Raw genomic sequence first — 16552 nt, 5'->3', positions numbered from 1 at the left:
CTTTTTTCTTTTTTTTTTTTTTGAGACGGAGTCTCGCTCTGTCTGCGCAGGCTAGAGTGCAGTGGCGCCATCTTGGCTCGCTGCAAGCTCCGTCTCCCAGGTTCATGCCATTCTCCTGCCTCAGCCTCCGGAGTAGCTGGGACTACATGCACCCGCCACCATGCCCAGCTAATTTTTTTGTGTTTTTAGTAGAGACGGGGTTTCACCGTGTTAGCCAGGATGGTCTCAATCTCCTGACCTCGTGATCCGCCCACCTCAGCCTCCCAACGCGCTGGGATTCCAAGTGTGAGCCACCGCACCCAGCCTTCTTTTTTTTCTGAGACCCAGGTGACATGATGGTGTCACTCTGTCACCCAGGCTGGAGTCCAGTGGCACGATCTCTGCGACCGCCCCCTCCCGGATTCAAGCGATCCACCTGCCTCAGCCTTCTGAGTAGCTGGGATTACAGGCGCAAGGCAACATGCCTGGCTAAGTTTTGTATTTTTGGTAGAGACAGGGTTTCACCATGTTGCTCAGGCTGGTCTGGAACTCCTGAGCTCAAGTGATCCACCCGCCACGGCCTCCCAAAGTGCTGGGGTTACAGGCATAAGCCACAGCTCCTGGCTCTATTTTCTTTATAGGCTTACCATCTATGTAGGCATCGCTAAACAATGTCAATTAGTTTTACCTGTGTTAAACTTCGTATGCATATAATCATACCAGTATATACATCTTTGTGTCTTGGTTCTTTCATTCAACATGTCTGTGGGATTCGTCCTTATTGTTATGTGAGCTGTGATTTGCTCATTTTTATTGTTGAATAGTATTTCAATGCGTAAGTATACTACTGATTCTTTGGTCCACTGAGGAGGGACTTCTGGCTTATTTGCTGTTTTTTGTTTGTTTCCGAGATGGAGTATTGCTTTGTCACCCAGGCTGGAGTGCAGTGGCACGATCTTGGCTCACTGCAACCTCTGCCTCCCAGATTCAAGCGATTCTCCTGCCTCAGCCTCTCGAGTAACTGGGACTACAGGCGCCCGCCACCACGGCTGGCTAATTTTTGTTTTTTTAGTAGAGACGGGGTCTCACCATGTTGGCCAGGCTAGTCTCAAACTCCTGACCTGAAATGATCCACCCACTTCAGCCTCCCAAAGTGCTGGGAATACAGGCATAAGCCACCGTGCCTGGCCTTTTTTTTTTTTTTGAGTTGCTCTGTTGCACCAGTGCAGTGGCATGATCTCAGCTCACTGCAACCTCCACAGCCCGGGTTCAGTGATTCTTCTGCCTCAATCTCCTGAGTAGCTGGGATTACAGGCGCACACCACCATGCCTGGCTAATTTTTGTATTTTTTTAGTAGATATGGGGTTTCACCATTTTGGCCAGGCTGACCTAAAGTGATCCACCTGCCTCAGCCTCCCAAAGTGCTGGGATTACAGGTGTGAGCCACTGCACCAGGCCTGCCTGTTTTTTTCATTACCTGGCTGGCCTCTATGGGTTGAGTTTGCCATCTCTGGAAACCATTCAGGGTAAATCTCTCTCCTTAGATACTTCTATATACTAAGAAAGCCTGGGCTTGAACTGCAACAGAATAATGACTGCTAAACAGAAGGAGCAACTTCCCAACTATTTAAAGTGCAATATCCCAATATGGGTTTTGGAAAGGGGTGGGAGGCCTGGATTTGAAGAGGGGCCAAGCTGTGGGGAAGTAAGAGCATGAGGGGAGGACAGATGAAGCCTGCCCTTGGTGTGAGGACTCTTGACGTGATTCCAGGGCCAGGATTCCTGTCATCCATCTGCTGGCCCTTCGGACCACTCGGCCACTGGCATGCTTTCCAAGTCTGTATCCATGAGTGGCATCAACTGTCTCTTGGACTGGTCGGATCCAGATGGTGAGCAAAAGTAGGGAGCAAAGCAGGGGTGGCCCCTTCCCCTGTACATCTCGTTGCCACTCCTCAGAGCTAGCTGTTTAGGGTTCAGATGTCCTGGATTATGTTTAACCACATACCCTTGGAATCCCTAGAATGGCTTTATTATTATTATTATTATTTTGAGACCGAGTCTCACTGTGTCACCCAGGCTGGAGTGCAGTGGCACAATCTTACCTCACTGCAACCTCTGCCTCCTGGGTTCAAGTGATTCTAGTACCTCAGCCTCCTGAGTAGCTGAGACTACAGAAGCACGCCATCACACCCAGCTAATTTTTGTATTTTAGTAGAGAAAGGGTTTCACCATGTTGGCCAGGCTGGTCTGAAACGCCTAAGCTCAAGTGATCCACCTGCCTTGGCCTCCCAAAGTGCTGGGATTACAGGCATGAGCCACCATGCCTGGCCTCAGAATGGCTTTATTCAAATGAGCAATCTGAATTCTGGATTTTGGCATTCTGAAACTCCTACCAGTGAAAGCGGACATAGGATATAGTGAGGTTCTCCAGCCTCCCCTATCACCAGAGATGGAGGACAGTTACCTGCAATGTACCTTGTCCTCAGATGGAGTACTGGGAGCTCTGGGTGAAACCTCTGATACATCAGTCTCCCAGCCACAGTCTCCAAATGACCCTGGTGCTCTGTTCCCCTGGATAACCCTGGTGCTATGTTCCCATGGCTCCTAAATTCTTCAGCTCTGCCCTGCTTAGACCCCGCCCTCTCTCCCTGCTGCCCACTGCCCGCCCTCAGGAATGGCGTCACATGCACCTGCAGCTTGGGAACCTGATCCAGGTGAAGCGGGTGGGGGAGGAAGCCCTGGGCGCCTTTGTCTGGCTTTAGCTAGACACTTTTTGTCTCCTTTTGTGTTGGCAGGGAATTTATCCCAGTCCTCTGCCATTGACCTCAGGAAACGGTGAGTGTGGGGGACTCAGAATCCTTCAAAAGCCCCTATAGGGGAAGAGCAATAAGGTCTAGGCCATGGTTTTGTAGCCCCAGGGGTCTCCCTGCTTCCTGAATCATTCCTCCCCTTAACATTTCTGATCTAAGACTTCCAAATATCCTTCCCTGAGCTGCATAGAATTCACCCTCTTTTCTTTGGTTTGGGTGGGCTCACCAGGTTCCCGGTAGCTGTGTGAGACCGGGGGAGAAATTAGGGAAAGAAAAGGAGTATCCAGGGCACAGGGTGTCCACTGAATAACAGAGCATGGGAATTGCTTGCTGTTGTCAGTGGTATAGGGTGAAAGGGCAGATAGACTGTTGAACAGTCTTAGGGACAGTGACCAAGGACCATGGATCAGTTTAGGATGGCTCAGATAACAGACCAATGGGGATTGGCCCTAAGGAGGGCTGGGCAAGGGCTGTGGAGCTCCCAGCAGAGAGTGCAGGGCCTGAAGGCAGAGTTCACGTCTGGAGGTGGAGGCTGGGAGATTTGAATAACTATGTAAATAAGCATGTAAAATCAGCACCTGCTTATTTGGCTCCTATGGCTGAAGCCTGATTAGAGTGGGTCAGCCCTCTAAGACAGTGTGGATGTGTAAGCAAGTAATGGTCCCTTTAAGATATCAGGCTCTGCTTTGTGGTCCTGAAAATCTCTAGCTGACACATCCTCCTGGCTCTGGGTTTGGGATTAGCTCATGGGATGGGGCTGATGAAATCCCAGGAAATTCAGTCCTTATTGGCTTTAGGCCCAGAGGCCTTCTCCAAACAGCAGAGAGGGTCGTACACAGGGCTCTTGTTCTGAGAGGAGAAAATGCCCCTCGGGAGAGCCCCCACCCCATACCACTTCCGTTGGGGAGCAGCATGAGAGAGGAGACTGGGCCTCCCATCCTGAGCCTGGATTAGGTAGGAAGGAGGAGTCTGTATTTATCTGGGTGGAGCCTGGAGTTTTCTTCCTAAATAGAGGGGCTTGGGAAGCTGAAATGCCCACATCCAGGAAGTCCTAGGAGGTCAGGATGGGGGCTTATCTTTCTCTCCCAGTCCTTCCTCTTTCTTCCTTCCCATTCTGGCTCTGCTGGTCATGGATCCTTCATCCAGCATCTCTCAGGAAGTATCTTTTTCTTCATTTCCAGCATTACCTCCATCTTCTCATGTCTTCTTTTTCTCTCTGCAGCTGCAGCCAGCTGGAAGGACATTCAGGTACCTGGGCAGGCTCCTCCCTGCGACGGACCTTCAGCTTCCTCTTGGGAATGACTGGAAAGGCCAAGGTAGGAGTCAGCTGGGGAAGCAGGAGGCTTGGGACCCACTGCCCTCCCCAGTTCCCTTTCTCCCATCCCACCATCGCCACCTCCCACCACTCCCCCTATTAGAAACTCAGAGCAATGGTTCCATTTTTTAATTTTTTTAAGAGAGGGGGTCTCTGTCTCCAAGGCTGGAGTACAATGGCACGATCATAGCTCACTGCAGCCTCTAACTCTTGGGCCCAAGCAATCCTTTTGCCTCGGCCTCCCAAAGTGCAGGGATTATAGGTGTGAGCCACTGTGCCCAGCCAAATGCTTCAAATTTTAAGGGAACACATGCTATCTCTTCCAGCTTGTGTCTCTGTGTCCCAGCAAATCACCTTTTCTCTGCTTTCCCCTACTCCTCCAGCTTAGCAGTCAGCTGTGGACAGCTGGAAGGGGAAAAGGGCCAGGAACCTCAGAAGCTGAGAAATGGCCTAGCCCTCTCTCTCTTCAGGCCTCACATAGCTGACAGGTGGGCAGCAGAAACCTCAACCATTGGACACAATAATGATAATAATGACAGCACTACTTTTTACTTCTTCATAGAGTATCAGGGTTTGCTAAGTGCTTTTACACTCATAATTTTACGGGTGGATACAGCAGCTGAAGGAGATGAAATCAGACCACAGGCAGAGTAGAAGCTGGGAAAGTATATGATTATGGAAGCACATGCATACCCGTACGTGTGCGGCCATGTGCTGTTCTGATCCCAGGAAGTGAAGGCACATTGTTCTCATCCTTATTACAAACCGTTGGGCTCTAGTGAAACCGGGAGCTCTGCCTACTCCTTGAATTCATTTCCACTTTCTTCATTTACTGTCAGAGTGAGCTGCCCCCCTTTTCCTCCCCTGGCCTCTCCAAGTATGCATGTGCTTTCCAACTTGGGGTGGCTTCTGAGTATTGAAAGAAACCCCAGGGAAGTCATCATCATATTCACCTTGAAGAGCCATGAGATTCTCACCAGTAAGTTTGCCTGGGCTCCTCTCAGCCCCACCCGCAGTGCCAGGGTTCTCCCCCTTCCAGCCTTTTTTGGCCAAGATTCCCTTTTCTCTGGGTGGGCTGGGAAGGTCAAAATGAAAGCAGGTCATGTTGTTAGCACCTCTCACCACAGGCCATGGGTGGGGAGTTGAGGCTGATGGAGGCATGAGACTGGGTGAGCCTCAGAAGAGGAGCAGCTGGAGAATCTGAAAGCTGATGGGAAGGGAGGACAGGTGGGACAGTGAGGTTTCTCTCCCATGGGGGAACGGAGATCTCGAGGGAACAAAGCAAAAACAGAAACTTGGGGTCTGAGTCTCACCTTCCTACAGGCTGTCTCACTACAAGGTAGGGTAGTCTGCTAGTGGAATCACCCCCTTTTCTTGCCGTGGGAATGGTAGGGGAAGTCAGTACTGCCCAGGGGCCATCCAGATCCCAGTTAGTCTGTGTTTGTCCACCCTTGCCCTAACAGTCTGATGGAGGGTTGAGTAACCTGGTGAAGGGGAATGAGGGCAGAGACTTTGGAGCCCAGATGGGGAACAGGGAAGTGCCAGAGTGAGTCAGGACATTGCCTCGCTCAGCCTTTCCTCCCCACGTCTGTGGTCCTGTCTTCCTTTGTTTCCCTCTCCGCCATCTCCTGGTCCATCTTCCTTCCACCTTCATGAATATGTGGGCCTGCTTCATCTAATCTCTTTCTCCATAAGCAGTAAACATCAGGGGGTGGGGCTGGAGAGAAGCTCAGTCAAGCAGTGAGAGAAGGAAGTGGCTTAGTCCCTCCTACTTGAGTAGCATTGCACACTTGATGAAACACTTTCCAGGGGTCAGCTCATTTAATTCTTTTTTTTTTTTTTTTTTTTTTTTTTGCGAGACGGAGTCTTGCTCTGCCGCCCAGGCTGGAGTGCAGTGGCCGGCTCTCAGCTCACTGGAAGCTCCGCCTCCCGGGTTCATGCCTTTCTCCTGTCTCAGCCTCCCGAGTAGCTGGGACTACAGGCACCCGCCTCGTCGCCCGGCTAGTTTTTTGTATTTTTAAGTAGAGACGGGGTTTCACCGTATTAGCCAGGATGGTCTCGATCTCCTGACCTCATGATCCGCCCGTCTCGGCCTCCCAAAGTGCTGGGATTACAGGCTTGAGCCACCGCGCCCGGCCCATTTAATTCTTATAACAATTCTGGCAAAGATAAGTATTTCAATCTCAATTCTACAGACAAATACTTAAAGGTTAGTTACTTTGCCCAAGATCTCACAACTCATAAGAGGTGGTGCCATATTAGAAACCCAGGGCTTTGGGTCTGTATTGCCTCTGTTTCTCTCAATAGCCCTAACACAACAGTTCATTCCCTCTCATCCTTTCCTTCTTCCAGCTTCTGGCTGGATGGCCACTTAAGGCAATTTGGCCTTAATCACCTCTTCCCAGAATATACAAGGTCCAGACCAATAGAAGAAAGAAGAAAAACAAACCACCTTGGGACAGTGTAGAGCTTGGGCTTGGGTATCCCCAGGAGACCCATCTCTTCACCAACTGGCCAAGACTTTGGCAACCAGGTTCTTCCCTGGGACCTCCTCCCTACCCCTGAAATGGGAGGGACACATTTCGTCAAGTTAAATGGGCTAAAGAAGGTGGTGGCTATTTTTAGATCCTGGTAGAAATGTTTGTTTTTGTGTATCTAAAAAAATTATTTCTGAAAATCCAGAAGATATCACTGGATAGGAGTAGAGGGGAGGCCGGAATGAAGAAGGGGCTTGGAAAAGGGGGGCAGGTGACACCAAGGGGATGGGAAAAGTGTTCATTGTTCAAGAGGATATAGAAAACGGAAACTGAGTCAAGCTGCAGGCCAAGCTCACTAAACACAGGTGTTTTTAAAGGCAGAACACTTTTCTTTACCCTGTCCCTAGTCCCTTTCCTTGTTATTCATCTCCTAAGAGGAAGAAGAGGGCATAGGGTGAGGGGTAGGGTAACAGCAGGGGGATGGAAAGTAGACTGAAGGTTGGGGTGGGAGACAGAAAAGGATTGGAGGGTCGGGTCCTCTTCTTTCATAGAGACCTTCTTAGTTGAGTTGAGGGACCGTGAGGTCCCTTGAAAAACCCCAGGGTTCAAATTCTACATTTCCTGGGTACCCAGGCTGGAGTGTGGCCCTTTAAGATAGCTTGCAGCACTCTCCTGCCCCAGGCCTGGGAGAGAAGCTGAGGTCCCACCCCAGATCTTGTCTCTGGGCCTCCCGTGGGTGGAGCCTTGAGGCCAAGATTCTAGCCTCTGGCTGTCTGTTTTTAAATTTAGTACATTCCTGAGTTTTGGCTGCCCACCTCAGGTGAGGTGAGTCTGGAGTTCTGGGGCCAGGAGCCTCAGGATTCTTGGTTTGGGGGAGTTCCTACGCCCTCCCTGTAGGCAGGTATCCTTGGCAGGTGCAAGCCAGGAAGAACCAGCTATGGCCCTAGGAAAGTCCTTCCTGCTTTCTAATTTTCATCTAGCCTGAACTGGGCATGGTTTATTTCCTCTCCCTTTTTCCTGGTCTTTGCTATTTAAGGATTCTAAACAGGGGAATGGGTGAAGAAAGAGGTGAAGAAGGAGTTGCTAGGCAGGAGGGGAGGCCGGAGGGGCAGTGTAGGGGTAGTGCTGGGGGTGAGGAGCCTAACCAGCTCAGCCAGTGGTGAGGCAGTGGAGCCCAAAAATAGTGGCAGAGGCTAAAATTGGCACCTACGAGAGTGCTGAGTTGGGCTTGAAACCTGCAGCCTGGCCCCACTACTGAGCCAGGGCAGGGAGCTGTTGGATCTGGGTTGGGTCTCTCCTCCCTCTCTTCTTCTCCCATGCCCTTTGGGGCCAGAATCAGGCAGGACCCTGTTAATCGAAGGCTCTGTCCCAGGCCTCTCTGTGCTTCTAGTTTCTCCTGAGAAATGGGAGACCCTGAGAGGCAGAAATGAACTTCATTGTAAGTGATCATAGTTAGACTGGAGGAGGAATTTTCCCAATAGCAGGAAACTCACCCAAAGTGGCGGCTGGCTCAGGCTGGGGAAAAGGGTCCAGAGAGATGAATGCCCCACCTTACCCTGCTTCTTGTGGAGAGGCTGGTTGGGCCCTAACTTTCTTTGACTAGGCCAGGCTGGTTTCTGGTCTTTCAGTTTCGGCTTAACTTGCAACAGAGAGAACTGGAGTTAGACACATGGAAGGCCTTCGGTAAAAGTGGAGAATCCCAACCTAGTCCCCCAAAGTAGCTGGCAGATGCGGAGCTAGGAGGAGGATGGGCAGAGTGGGGTAAGGAAGGCCCCAGAAGCGTGGGGCATGTGGGAGAATTCTCTCCTCTCTATTCTTCGACCTCTGCGAGTGAATCCTACCCTTCCCGTGTACTGAAGACCCAGCGTTTAGTTCTCTGATTTCCTCTCTCTCTGGCCACACCTGCCTCAATCGTAAAAGGGGTCAGTCTGCTCAGGCCTGCTTTGATGGGACCCCGAAGGCCAGGAAGGAACTGGTCTTGGGTTCTCCAGGAGCTGGGGGCGGAAGGAATCCTCCTGCCTGCGGGTCTTTAAAGACTGAGGTAACGCAGTGGGGGAGGGAGAAAAGGAGGGGGAGGGGAGAAGGGAAGAAGGGGAAGGGAGAGGGGAAAGGGCCGACCTGAGTCTGGCTAGGGCTGCTGTGCTGGGTTTTAGGAAAAGCAGAGCTAAGAGGCGGGTATCTGGGGCTAGAGGGCGCCCCCAGGCGCTGGAGGGGAAATGGGCAGTGGGGCCCCTCAAACCTGTCCTAGGGACCCTCGTACCTCTCCAAGCTGCCCCCACACAAACCCTGGCGTCCCGTCCTGCGCGCCGGCACCCCGCCCTCCCTCCGCTCCGCCTCCCCCCTTCCTGAGCTTGGGCGGGGGAGGAGACTAGGGTTTGAGGAACTGGTGCTGGGTGCCGGGCGAGGGGAGTCAGACTTCCTGTCCCCGAGACCAACGCGTGCGGGCCGGACCCCTCCCCCCGCCCTCCCCCCACAATAGCCGGACGCCGGGGTCCGCGCCGTGTCCTCCCTGGTCCCCCAGTCCGATTATGTCTCGGATTGAATCCCTCACGCGGGCACGGATCGACCGGAGCAAAGAGCTGGCGAGCAAGGTGGGCTCGGAAACCCCTCTCCCTCCGCCGCGGTCCTCGGGGGCTCCCCGAACCTCGGCACCCGCGGTGCATCCCCTGCCTCCCCGTCTGCTTTCTGGGCGCCAAAATCGGGCGGAGCGGTGGATCGGCAAGCGGCGGGACGGGGTGGGTGGGGACTGCGAGCAAGTGGGTAAGGGTGGGGGGAGCGGCAGACGCGACGGTGCTGGGATCCCAGAAGGGAGCGGAGCAGACCTGGGCTTGGTCGCCTCGGAGCCAGCGGGACCGAGTGCTTTAGGCCGCTCGAAAGAAAGTTGCTCCGGTAAGGGACGGAGCAGGAAGAGGGAGGTGTGTGTCCCGGGGGTGGGGGCGGTGGAAGCTCCGGCACCTCTTCTCCCCCCGGGTCCTACCGGCTTGGCCTTGGCGTAGCGACCCCCCTCAACCCCAGTCGCTGGCTTGGTCGTTCCCCTTTGTCCCCGCCATCCGGCGGAGGGGACGGGAGGGGGTGGTTTCCCGGCTTCCTCCTACCACCACCACCACCTCTCCAAGACAAAAGTCAGCTCCTCCTCTCCTCGCAAATGGACTTTCCAGCTGTGATTCAGTTCTCCCCTCTGGGTGGGCGGGTGGCTGGGGTCGGGACGGCCGAGGGACGGCTTACTTCCCCCAAGCCATCACCTCTAGGTGAAGGGAGCAGAGGTCTTTGTGTAGCTGGGATCCTTTCCTCCATCCTTAGCACTTTGCCTGGAACATAGGGCCTCCATCCCTATCTGCCCCGCCAGCCTCCTAGCTCCTCTTTCTCCCAACCTGAAACCCTTAGGCTGACCCACCTGGCACTATGCATTGTGTTCCCTGACCTTCCTCCTCCTCCCCCAGCGCTCTCATTCTCTTATCTGCTTGTCTTGGGGTCCCTTCACCTAGCACTTCATGAGTCCGGGTGTATAATTATCCACACTCCTCCCCCATTATGACCTCTTGGCCACTCGTCTCCAAGTACCCTTTATCCCTGCCTTTGTACCAGCCGCATTCCCAAGTGCCCTGACCTTTCCACACCCAGACCCCAGGAAATGATGAAGCTGACTTGCAGGTGAATAAGTCAGAGCTGAAAGGAAGGTGGTGCCTGCAGACAGTACCTCCCAGCTCCTTGGGGCCCCCCCGCACTGTACCCATTATCAGAAAGGCCAGGTCCCAGCCCAGAGCTGGTTTAATCTCTGGCTTCTCTCCGACCTGCGTGCCCTACCCTGGTGCCAGCCTATGCTGATCACCGTCTTCAGCCAAGGGAGCAGTACCCCTCTGGAGTCCTTAAGCGTGATGGAAAGCCCTCCCCTCCACCTCCCTGCTGGTTCCTAGCCAGGCTACCTGTCTTGATGCTAAACTGGGAGAAGCAGAGGTTCCATCCTGGGTTGGGGGTGGAGGGCCAGGGAAGGCAGCTTTAAAAGACTTTCTTTCGGGGTTGGGATTAGATTTTGCTCTCCGGAAAGCAACGGGGGATTTGAGTAGGGCCTAAGACAAACAGAGGGCCAGGGTGAGGTGGCTGAAGTGTGGTGGAACAGTGGGGTAGCAGACAGGCTCTTCACAGCCCTGCGCCAGGCCAGGCCCCAGCTCCAAAGTCTGTTTATTTTTTCAACCGTTTGAGCTGAGACCCTGGAGTAGAGCCAAGGGGGGCGGGAGAGGTTTTTTGAAACCACGGAAATTTGGTTCCACCCTAAAAAGGAAAGCCATGGGGGAGCCGGTTGGGGAAGACCTGGCTAGGGGGTATAGAGAGAGGTTCTGGGGGGGCAGGTAGATACTGGGATCCGTTTTCCATTATTGTGGAGAGCTGGGAGGTCAGACACCTGGGTGTTCATGCTCTGTTTTGTTTTGTCTTTTGGTGGTGAGGGGACTGGCTCTTTCTACCATGGGGGCTGGGTGTGTGGGGTGGGTAATTTGGGAATCTGGCTGGCAGCGGGGAGTGGGGGGCTGAGTGGGTGGATCTGAGAGGGCAAAGAGACCACAGGAGGAGGGTGGTTGTCAGTTTGGGCCGATCGGAAGGGGAGGGCCACCTCCGGAAAACTGTGGTTACAGAAGGGGGAGTTGGTTCTTAGCCAACAAACCCTGGATCCCCTCTCCCCCTCCCCGCAGCACACCAGCTGTCTCCTTTCTTTTTATACTGTGGTGGGAAGTAGAGGGGCACCCGCTGGAAAAGACATTATTTGAGGAAGATGGTCTCCCCTGCTACCTCCTTGGGGGGATGGGTCACAGCTAAGCCCTGACACCTCAGCCCTTCCCCATTCCTTGCCTCATTCCCTGGGAGCTCCTCCTAGGAGGAGGAATGTAAGTTTAACCTGCCCCTTTCTCTGTCCCATACTCACAGGATCTCTCTGTGTAGCCCCCTCCATGCTTCCTTTTTCTTTCCACTCCATTTCTGTTCTCCCAGGCTGTCTTCAGTCCTCCACCTCCTCAGTTCTCTCTACTCTACTTCCTACCTCCACAAGCCCCAGACCTCACAGGTCCCCTTTCTCTCTTTAGCCCCCTGTTCTTCCCTTTCTCCTTTCCCAAACCCCAACCATCCTATCCCTTAGAACAAAGGGTCCTTTTCTGCCAAGCAGGGACCAGAGGTCTAGGGATGGCTGTGGAGGCTGGGGGTCTCCTTGGAATCTCTGTGGTGGGCAGGTGGAGTGGGGAGTGTGCAGAGCGACTATCTCTTTGTTCTGAGGAGTGGAGAGGTGGCCGGCTTTGTGTGCAGGACTAGGAGTGCAGCGGAGAGGAGAGGGTTGGGGGAGCCGAGGAGGGAGCTGAGAGGGCTGACGGTGTTGGAGGAGAGTGGAAGAATAGGGGGTCCTCCTGGTGGCTGAGGCTTCTGGGGACATAGACAAAAATTCTAGGGGTCGTGGAGGTTAGGGAGAGAGTTGAGGGGGAGGGGAGAAGTGAGGATGGGGGAAGGGAGTCTAAAGCTTAGGGAAGTCACTGAGTAACTTGCAGGAGGTTTGACAGGGCCTAGAGAAGGACCTGCTGAGGCCGACCAGAGGAGTTACAGTGAGGTCTGATCTCAGCCTCTCTGGCTGTGGAATTTGACCTTGGAATCAAGGAGGGGAGAGATGTGAATGTGTACATCCCCTGTGTGCATGTTACTGGTGTGCTGGTGTGTCAGTGTGTCTGTCTGCCTGCCTGCCCTCCTATGTCTGTGCCCAGATGCTCTGGGCCACTGTTTTGAACAGTGGTCAGCAAAGTAGGGGTTCGTGCTCTCTGGCCATGAGAAAGTACTTCATCTTTAGCTTCAGTTTCTGGTTGGAAGTATCATCTAGGAGCTGAGTGAGCAGATTGGTCAGGATTTCTGAAACTGGTAAGAGAAAAGGCTGAGAGGAGCTGGCTGGACCCTTCCGGGTTTGTTTATGTCTCCTTGGGAGAGGGTGGGGGTGGGGTTGCAGGCAGCAGCTGCCCCCCTCCCAACCCAGCCGGCCTGCCCTGTGCCAGGAGGGCAGGGAGTCCTGGCACAGCTATTGTTCACTTGCACAAATGCCTGTCTGTTTGCATCGCTACCCCCCCCCCTCTTTCTGCTTGTCTCTCTCTCCTGGCCTGACAGGTGTGGCCGGGTAGGGGGCAGGCTGGGGTCCAGGATGCTTGGGTCTCAGGGTCCCTAACCTGATTTATTCCCTGTGGCCCTTAGCACCCCTCTTCTGTTTCACCCATACCCACCCCCGTTGCCAGTGTCTCATCTTCATTCACTAAGCAAGCATTTATTAAGTGCCTTTGTGTGTGCAGTGATGTCTTTCTGTGTAGTTTCTGGCTTTGGCATTAGTGTTTCCATTTGGCTGCCTTCCCCTCAGCCTCCTGTCTTCATCTTGTCCCGGGAAGCTCATAAAGGAGCAGGGCCTGGCTGAGACCACCCCAAGCCCTCTTCTCAGTCCCACTGCCAGCAATCCCTCACCTCTTCATTTCCCGGCCCTATAGCTCCTCCTCCAGGACTCAGTGCCCTTCATAGCCAACGGCACCTCTGCTGTCCAGGGGCTGAGCCACAGGTGACTCGAATCCCAGTGGAACACTCCACGGGCTCTCTGGTCACTTTTACAAAGGGTGTGGACAGAGGTGTAACCACCTTGGGGAAGGGGCTGCTGCCAGGTGCAGCTGGAGGAGAGGTGATTCTGAGTACTCTGTGACTCTCCCAGAAGTCTTGATTTGGACATAACTGAGAGAGAAGCAAAGGCAGATGAGAGAGCTGGGCACGGTGACTCGCACCCGTAATCCTAGCATTTTGGAAGATCAAGGCAGCCGGATCGCATGAGCTCAGGAGTTTGAGACAAGCCTGGGCAACATAGCGAGCCCTCATCTCTACAAAACTACTAAGTTTTAAAAATCTATTATTAAAAAAAGAAAAAGATGAGAGCTTAGGGCTTGATTGGAGAAGTTCTACCTTGCCTGGGTAGATCTGCCTGGCCTTGCTGCCCTCTGGGAGCACAGGAAGCCAAAGTCCTAGCCTTGGCATTGCCTTCCCCTTCATGTACGTCACTGTTTCCTCATCCCTTAGCCTGGGAGACAAAGTGGAGAGAAGAAGGGAGACTGTGTCTGCCTTTGAGCTTTTCAGTAGAGATCCACAATGCCCTCTGCCGTTGCTCCCATCTTTCTTTCTTTCTTTTTTTTTTTTTTTTTTTTTTTTTTTTTTTGAGACAGAGTCTCAAAAAGAGGCTGGAGTGCAGTGGCGCCATCTCGGCTCACTGCAAGCTCTGCCTCCCGGGTTCACGCCATTCTCCTGCCTCAGCTTCCTGAGTAGCTGGGACTACAGGCGCCCGCCACCACGCCTGGCTAATTTTTTGTATTTTTAGTAGAGACTGGGTTTCACCATGTTGGCCAGGATGGTCTCGATCTCCTGACCTCGTGATCCACCCACCTTGGCCTCCCAAAGTGCTGGGATAGGATCGTGAGCCACCGCGCCCGAGCCTTTTTTTTTTTTTTTTGAGACAGAGTCTCACTCTGTTGCCCAGGCTGGAGTGCAGTGGCGTGATCTTGGCTCACTGTAACCTCCACCTCCCGGGTTCAAGCAATTCTGCCTCAGCTTCCTAAGTTGTACAGGCACTCACCACCACACCTGGCCAATTTTTGTATTTTTCATAGAGATGGGGTTTTCGTAGAGATGGGGTTTTGACCTGACCGAGGCTGGTCTCAAACCCTTGACCTCAAGTGATCTGCCTGCCTTGGCCTCCCAAAGTGTTAGGATTACAGGCGTGAGCCACTGCGCCCAGCCCGGCCCCGTCTTTCTTTCCCAAAAGTGACTGAGATCTGGGATGACAGTGGAAGGAAATTTGGGGTTGGTCTTCTGACTTCCAGAGGAAACCCTCAGGGTCTAAACTCAAAGGAAATAGGAGAGAATGACTTAGAGCCCTTCAGGAGGAGGGAAAAAGGAGAAACAAGAAGAGACAGAAGGTTTTAAAGCTCTGATAAGGAAGGAAGAGGGTTCCCAGAGTAGGAGCCAGGGTGCTTCTGAGACCCTGTGTCTTGGTGTCTATACATCCTTTCTTGCTTCTTTGCTTCCTTCCTTTTCTTTCATTTTGAGACATGTATTGGGTGCCTGTTGTATACCAGGTATTGTGGTAAGGGCTTTCATGTTCTTTCTTTATCCTTGATGTAGCAGTAGTGTGGATGAAGGTGTGTAGCAAGAAGGACTTCCCATGGGATTTGTGAGAAAGAGACAGAATGACTCCAGGGCTGAGCGTGGTGGTTCTCACCTGTAATTCCAGCACTTTGGTGAGGCCGGGGCAGGAGAATCACTTGATCCCAGGAGTTTGAGACCAGCCTGGGCAACATAGCAAGACCCTGTCTCTACAAAAAAAAAATTAAAAAATTAGCTGAGCATTATGATGCATGCCTGTGGTCCCAGCTATTTGGAGGGCTGAGATGGAAGGATCACTTGAGCCCGGGAGATCAAGGCTGCAGTGAGCCATGATCATGCCAATGCACTCCAGTCCGAGCAACAGAGTGAGACCCTGTCTCAAAAAAAAAAAAAAAAAGAAAAGAAAAAGAAAAAAAATGTCTCTAGATGCTGGAGAGCAAAGGAGGGGCCTCTCAGCATTGCAGTGGGTGTTACAGATTGTGGAGCAATGAGCCCTTTTTCTTGGTGAATGGATTGGGTCTTGGAGGTAAAGGGCTGTCCTACTTGGGCATGGGTAAATGGGAGACCAATGTGATTATCTTAAGAATACCTGGAAAAGAGTAGGACAAAGAACCAAACAAGCCCACTCACTCCACCTCTGGAGCAGGCACCACTGGTAAGCAGGCCCTGTGTCCTTCCCTCCTCAGAAGCCCGAGCCCTGGGGCGGGCACAGGCGACCTCCGGGACAATAGCACTAGGCAGTGCCAGGTCCGCTTGCTGCTGGGCAGTGCCCGTGTTGGGATGTGCTGCTGCTGTGGCTGCTGCCCGCTGCTGGCCCACCTAGAGCAGGGGTCACTTCGAGAGAGGGTGAGTGTTGGGAGATGGAGGAGGCAGGGCCCAGAGTACCAGGGCTGTCTGTGGAACATTGATGCCAGAGAGGGGAAGGGCCAGTAGAGACCCTGTTCTCTGGCTCCCCCAGTCCTCTCCCTCCATTTGCCACTCCATCTGAGCTGGTCGGACAGATGAGTGTTTGTGGATGCCACAGGGGGAGGGTGGAGGGCAAAGGGCAGAGGTCAGGTGTGGAAGAGGGCATTTGTAGCAGCGCTGCCCATTCTGGAGTGACCTTGGTCCAGTCATGTTGTTTTTTTAATACTGTTTTCAGCTTGCTTGCTTTTACTTACGTTTTTGTTTTTATTTTTATTTTTTATAGAGATGGGTCTCGCTGTGTTGCTCAGGCTGTTCTCAAACTCCTGGCCTCAAGTGATCCTCCCATCTCAGCCCCACAAAGTGCTGGGATTACAGGTGTGAGCCACCTCGCCGGCCTCTTGCTTTTAATTCAAATGTGATATGTGCTCAAACTTTTGGTTTGTGTTGTATAGAAGGATGGGAGGGCAGGAGAGGAGGAGAAAAGGGAGAGTGTATGGCAGTGGGAAGAGATATTTGGACTTGGTATTTGAGGTCCTGTGAGGTTATTATTCAAAGGTGAATTTGAACTTCTTTTTTTTTTTTTTGAGACAGAGTCTTACTCTGTGGCCCAGGCTGGAGTGCAGTGGCCCAATCTCAACTCACTGCAGCTTCCAACCTCCCCGGTTCAAGTAATTCTCCTGCCTTAGCCTCCAGAGTAGCTGGGATTATGGGTGCCTGCCACCATGCCCAGCTAATTTTTTGTATTTTTAGTAGGGACAGGGTTTCACCATGTTGGCCAGGCTGGTCTCGAACTCCTGATCTCAGGTGATCCACCTGCCTCGGCCTCCCAAAGTGCTGGGATTACAGGATTACAGGTGTGAGCCACCACACCCAACCTGAATTCGAACTTCTAAAGAGCTTAATTTGGCACAAGATA

The 16552-nt window shown here is 52.9% G+C and overlaps 1 protein-coding gene and 1 long non-coding RNA gene across 3 annotated transcripts in view; one reads left to right on the top strand and one right to left on the bottom strand.

The window, feature by feature from the left end:
• Positions 1-16552, top strand: part of ARHGEF2 (Rho/Rac guanine nucleotide exchange factor 2) — a 70666-nt gene that overhangs the window by 28283 nt on the left and 25831 nt on the right. Inside the window, exons 5-7 of the mRNA XM_017852420.1 lie at positions 1752-1869; positions 2776-2815; positions 4013-4106. Of these exons, the coding sequence (XP_017707909.1) occupies positions 1752-1869; positions 2776-2815; positions 4013-4106 (252 nt within the window). The remainder of the gene's footprint in view (positions 1-1751; positions 1870-2775; positions 2816-4012; positions 4107-16552) is intronic.
• On the bottom strand, positions 6238-10216 carry LOC108515540 (uncharacterized). Of its 2 annotated transcripts, none has more exons than XR_001881546.1 (3): positions 9977-10216; positions 8076-8221; positions 6238-6666 (listed from the first exon to the last, which is right to left on the bottom strand). It is a non-coding gene; the product is annotated as an uncharacterized LOC108515540 (long non-coding RNA). The 2 variants fall into 2 exon arrangements; XR_001881545.1 differs by lacking the exon at positions 6238-6666 and adding an exon at positions 7105-7995.

This window comes from Rhinopithecus bieti, unplaced genomic scaffold (assembly GCF_001698545.2).
Source record: "Rhinopithecus bieti isolate Rb0 unplaced genomic scaffold, ASM169854v2 scaffold_33937, whole genome shotgun sequence".
Classification (NCBI taxonomy): domain Eukaryota; kingdom Metazoa; phylum Chordata; class Mammalia; order Primates; family Cercopithecidae; genus Rhinopithecus; species Rhinopithecus bieti.
This window is presented reverse-complemented; position numbering and strand designations above follow the sequence as displayed.